This window comes from Orcinus orca, chromosome 16 (genome assembly GCF_937001465.1).
Source record: "Orcinus orca chromosome 16, mOrcOrc1.1, whole genome shotgun sequence".
Taxonomy (NCBI): domain Eukaryota; kingdom Metazoa; phylum Chordata; class Mammalia; order Artiodactyla; family Delphinidae; genus Orcinus; species Orcinus orca.
In genome coordinates, this window is record NC_064574.1 from 60,129,482 (window position 1) to 60,135,481 (window position 6,000).

The 6,000-nt window shown below is 48.0% G+C and overlaps 1 protein-coding gene across 4 annotated transcripts in view; it reads right to left on the reverse strand.

Moving 5' to 3' along the window:
- CPPED1 (calcineurin like phosphoesterase domain containing 1) overlaps window positions 1–578 on the reverse strand; it is a 117,782-nt gene extending 117,204 nt beyond the window's left edge. For 2 of the 4 annotated variants that reach the window (XM_049699771.1, XM_033428784.2), the window contains exon 1: window positions 367–577. In XM_049699771.1, the coding sequence (XP_049555728.1) occupies window positions 367–436 (70 nt within the window). In that variant the 5' untranslated portion in view covers window positions 437–577. Of the gene's footprint in view, window positions 1–366 lie in introns of all 4 variants that reach the window. The other 2 variants (XM_004270167.4, XM_033428783.2) reach the window with 2 other exon arrangements.
- Between the last annotated feature and the right edge of the window lie 5,422 nt (window positions 579–6,000).

Consider the following 6,000-nt stretch of genomic DNA (forward strand, 5'->3'; position numbering starts at 1 on the left):
TTACAGATGAGGAAACTGAGACCAATACTCGTTGAGCAACGTGTCCAAGGCAGGGCTTGGAAACCAAGTCCAACTGCAGAGCCCACGCTATTAACTATGCTTTGCTGCCTCACTCTATCTTTTCTCAGGGAACCTTGGTCAAGGCCAGCGAGGCTCCACGACCGTACCCCTTGCCCAGACACTCTTCTTTCAAACGCGCCCCTGGAAGCCCCAAGTGCTGGCGGTGCGGCCTCTATTGCGGTCCCCAGCCCCCGGGTGCAGCCCCCGCTGGGGTCCGGCTGGAGGCGCACAACCCGACCGAACGTTCCCGCCGAAGGTTCCGCAGCCCTGAAACCATCACCTTCCCAGGCGAAGGGCAGGCAGTACCTGAGGAAAACGCGTCCAGGGTCCTGCTCCGAGCTCTGCGGAAAACACCTCCCGCCTCCGCAGCCGACATGGCAAGTTTTCCGCCTCGAAGGAGTCCACTGCGTAGGAGGGAGCGGCGCGACTCCTAACCGCCCAACTGTCGCTAGGGGCCTGCCCGGCTGGGGGCTGCGCCCTCTGCTCGGGGCGGGGCGGGGCCGGCGGGCGCGCGGGGCTCGGTCGCTCGGGACGCCACTAGTGCTGCCTGAACGGGGCGGAAGCGTGAGGGGCCCCTCTGGGATCGACTGGGGCTCCTGGCGAGGGAGCCAACTTGCCTGGCGCCTGCGTGAGCAGAGTGAGCGTCTTTGGACTCAAGGTTTGGGGGGCAGCCATTCCCTAAAAGTGGGGTCTGCAGGTTTAACAAATAAGAATACAGGACGCCTAGTTAAATTGGAATTTCAGATAAGCAATAAATGATAAGTATGTGCTATGCAATTTGGGAGATGCTTGTCTAAATTTTTTGTGGTTTATCTGAAATAATTTAAGTGGGGACCTGTATTTTATCTGGGAATCGTACCTTACGGTCCAAAGGACCCGGCCCTGTCCTTGGAGCACTCGACAGGACAGTCCTCCGAGCCACCAGGTGTGATGTCTGTCACAGTTCTGAGGCATATTCAGTTTCCTAGTCATCATCACCATCATTCCATTTCAAACCAAGTCCCCCTAAAACTGAGCTCCCTTACTGAATTATGATTAATCTCACTATGCCAAATTTTATTCTCTTTCTTGTCTGGCCCCTGTTCCCCTCAGGATTGAGGACTGTCAAAGAAAAGGGGAGATGGAAACCAAGCAAGACACTGTAGGGCCTTACCGGGTACAAAAGCCCCACTGTGTCCCCTGTTGCTTTTTTTTTTTTTTTAACATTTTTTTAAATTTTATTTTTTCTTCATTTATTTGGCTGCGTTGGGCTTCTCACTGCAGTGGCTTCTCTTGTTGCGGAGCACGGGCTCTAGGCGTGCGGGCTTCAGTAGTTGTGGCTCGCGAGCTCTAGAGCTCAGGCTTACTCAGTAGTTGTGGCACACGAGCTTTGTTGCTCCGCGGCATGTGGGATCTTCCTGGACCAGGCCTTGAACCTGTGTCCCCTGCATTGGCAGGCGGATTCTTAACCACTGTGCCACCAGGGAAGCCCTCCCCTGTTTCTTGTTTGTAGAAAAAAAGGCTTTAGACTCCTATGCCTTTCCTGAGTTCCAAAGAGCAGGCTCAAGCAGTTGATGATTAAGACAATAGAGTCACAGAACTCCTAGTTCCTTCTGAAAGGATATAGATAACAATCTGATGGATAGCAAGACCCCCCACCCAGGTGGAGGGTGGTAACTACAAGCTGACCACAAGCCTCGACTCCAAACTGGTTGGAACCAGAAGGTTGAAATTCCAGAAACATCACCCCGTTACCTCCCCACCAACCAATCAGAAGAAAGTCCACGAGCTGATCACACATCCTATGACCCTCTCCCCTAATACTGTCTTTAAAATCCCTTGCCTGAAAACCATTGGCTAGTTCAGGTCTTCTGGGTATGAGTTCCTTGGTTGGCGCCCTGCAAATAAACCCTGACTTTGCTGCAAACACCTGATGTCAGAGTGTGGCTTTCTGTGCCACGGGCACAGGAGCCCTTGCCTGGTGCCACGTTACCGTCATCATTGCTCCCTAAGCATCAGGCATTGCTCTGAGCACTTTGCACCAGCTCACTTAATCCACTTAACAGCCTTAGAAGATGGTACTACCATTAGCTTCATTTATCAGAAGGGGAAACTGATGCCCAGAGGGGTGAAATTGTGTGCACAAGGTGACACACAGCCAGGAAAGTAGTGAAGCAGCCACCCACCCAAACTGGAATCTGTCCAGCAAAAAGCCATTGAACTGAACTACTAAGCCAGCGTTTGTCAAACTTGCTAAAAATACAAAATCCAGGGTGGACCTACGGAGTCTAAATCTCCAGGAGAAGCTTCTGTTTCTAACTCCTCAGGGAGTTCTTACGACACGCCAAGTGAGGGAAATTCTCTTAACTAGCCGCCTGCATCTGAAGCATTGTTTGGGTGGCTAACATGACCAGAACTGTCCTCTAATCTTAGATAAGAGGCAGTAAATCATAGCGGTTAAGAATATAAGTGCCTAGGAGTTCTGGAGTCAGACTGCTACCACTTGCTTGTTGTATGATCTTGAAAATTACTTAGTTTCTCCATGCCTCAATTTCCCTATCTGTCAAACAAAAACAATGGTAGTATCTTGGTCATAGAGTTGCTGGGAGGCTTAAATGAGTTGGTACATCAAAGTGCTTAAAACGAAAATGGTACAGATGAACTTACTTGCATAGCAGAAATAGAGTCACAGATGTAGAACACCGACTTATGTTTTCCCCCCAAAGTGGGGGGGTCGGGTGAGATGAATTGGGAGATTGGGATTGACATATATACACTACTATGTATAAAATAGACAACTAATGAGAGCCTACTGTATAGCACAGGGAACTCTATTCAATGCTCTGTGGTGACCTAAATGGGAAGGAAATCTAAAAAAGAGTGGATATATGTATATGTATAGCTGATTCACTTTGCTGTACAGCAGAAACTAACACAACATTGTAAAGCAACTCTACTCCAATAAATTAAAAAAAAAAAATCAAGTGTACTGGAATGAAAAAGTGCTTAAAACAATAGTTCTAATAGCAAATGGTAAGTACTCAATGAATATTGGCCATTATTATTATCATCATTATTAATCACTGTATCCCTACTCACTGCCCATGGCCGGGTCCAGCAGGAAATTCTCAGGAAATGTTCAAGGAAGGCATGAGTAAGTGAGGATCAAAAGTCCTAATGTTGGCCTCTAGGCCCTGCGAGATCCAGCCTGCTTCTCACCCACTAACTTTGCAGTCACTGTCTTCCTTAAACGTGTTCCTTAAACATGAAAATCCATTCCCCTCTTTGCCTTTTTGGTTCCTTCTATTGACAGTGTATCTGCTCATTTGAATATCAAGGCCTCTGCTTAACTCATACGTCCACGGAGAGACCTTACCCTACACGCTTGCACACGTTCTTCAGAGCTAAACTAGGTCTTCCTCATTCTTTTGTAGCACTCGGCTCATGATCATCGTAGCCCTTTGCACAGCTGGTTATCATATGTTTACAGATGTAACGATTGGTTTCATGTTGTCTCTCCCAGTTCAAATGTAAGGTTTGTGAGGGCAGTTACTTTGACTGTCTTGCCCATCAAGCAGGGGGCTTAGCGCATAGACACAAATGGCTGTTGCATGAGAAATAAATGGATGATGACTATCTGGGCAAGATAACCCTGTTTTGAACCTGGGCAGTGATGGTGAGTAACATCAGAGCTGCATGGGTGCCACTTCCTGGTAGTTATGGCCGCAAGTACACTTTGTCCGCCACTGGGACCAGCAAACTCTGAGCCTCATTGCCTGCCACATCCTCCCCTGATCACTGTGCAGCTCAGTGTTTCCACTCTCCCCAACCGTGCTCTTTCAGCCCATACACTCTTATTTTCAGCTGTCTGCCTGGAAGGTAAGAGGGGGCAGACAAGCACCATAAGAACGGCATATTCCTGAGCAGCAGGCTGACCTGTTCAGTCCACTTCTCAGCTGTGTGACCTTCGGCATGTCACTTAATCTTTCTGAGCTTCTGATTCTTCATCTAAAAGGAGTTTCCTGGCGGTCCAGTGGTTAGGACTCGGCAATTTCACCATGGATGTGGCCCGGATTCAATCCCTGGCTGTGGATCTAAGATCCCGCAAGCCATTGCTGTGGCCAAATAAAATAAAATAAAATAATATAAATAAATACATAGAGATAATCACAGCACCAACCTCATATGGTTTTTTGGGGTTTTCTTTAACATCTTTATTGGAGTATAATGGCTTTACAGTGGTGTGTTAGTTTCTGCTTTATAACAAACTGAATCAGCTATACATATACATATATCCCCATATCTCCTCCCTCTTGTGTCTGCCTCTCACCCTCCCTATCCCACCCCTCTAGGTGGTCACAAAGCACTGAGCTGATCTCCCTGTGCTATGCTGCGGCTTCCCACTAGCTATCTGTTTTACATTTGGTAGTGTATATGTCTATGCCACTCTCTCACTTCGTCCCAGCTTACCTCATATGGGTTTTGTGAGGAGTAAATGATCCTCTAGGCAGTTTCTGGAGCATACTAAGCGCTTGATACATTTTTGCTGTGCTTGATACATTTTTGCTGTCATTGATACTGTTAATATCGTTGTTGGAATACACTTCAACTCATTTTTTTCTAGTCAAAATTCTACTCTTTCAAGATTCTTTTAGGGAATTCCCTAGTGGTCCAGTGGTTAGGGCTCAGCACTCTCACTGCCAGGGCCCCGGGTTCGGTCCCTGGTCGGGGAACTAAGATCCTGCAAGCCGTATAGCACAGCCAAAAAAAAAAAAAATTCTTTTAATCAACTATACTTCAAGAAAAAATTTAGGGACTTCCCTTGTGGTGCAGTGGTTAATAATCCATCTGGCAATGCAGGGGACACGGGTTCGAGCCCTGGTCCGGGAAGATCCCACATGCCACGGAGCAACCAAGCCCGTGCGCCACAACTACTGAAGCCCACGTGCCTAGAGCCCATGCTCCGCAACAAGAGAAGCCACCGCAATGAGAAGCCTGCGCACCGCAATGAAGAGTAGCCCCCGCTCACCGCAACTAGAGAAAGCCTGCGCACAGCAATGAAGACCCAACGCAGCCAAAGATAAATAAATAAAATAAATAAATTTATTTTTTTTAAAAAAGATTCTATTCAGGTGTCACCTCTTACATCAGCCAGGTATCATTTCATTGCAAATAACAAAATCAGTTCAAATTGGTTTGATCAGAAAAAGGAATTCATTGGCATACATAAATGAAAACTCTGCTATGTGTGGCCAACACGGTGGAGTAGGAAGACCGAGCTCACCTCCTCCCACAGGTACACCAAAATTACAACTATTTACACAGCAACCAGAAGACTCAAAGAAAAAGATCCTCTACGACTAAAGATATAAAGACGGAACCACAACGAGATGGGTAGGAAGGGTGGAGTTGTGCTATAGTCCAGACCTTCCACCCTCGAGTAGGCAAACCACAAGTGGGAGGATAATCACAATTGCAGAGATTCTCCCCAAGGAGCGAGGAGTCTTAGCTCCACATCAGGTTCCTCAGCCTGGGGGTCTTACACCGGGAAAATCAGCCCCCAGGATGGCTGGCTTTAAAGGCCAGTGGGGCTTGCATACAGGAGAGTTAAAAGGTTGTAGGAAACAGAAACTCCACTCTTAAAGAGTGCACACAAAATCTCATGTGCTTTGAGTCCCAGCCCAGACTAATTTGAAAGGAGTCAGACCTACTTGCTGATCTTGGAGAGCCTCCCAGAGAGGCAGGAGGCAAATGGGACTCCCCCTGGGGACATAGACACGGGTGGCAGCCGTTTGGGGGGAGCTCGTTCTACCATAAGGACACTGGTGCTGGCTAGAGCCATTTTGGAATCCTCCCTCTATAGCCTATGGGGGCTTACCCACCCATCAGTGCTCCAGCATTAGTCCAAGGACACCGTGGACCCCACACCCAGCCACTTCCACCAGCAGGCTGGCACCAGCC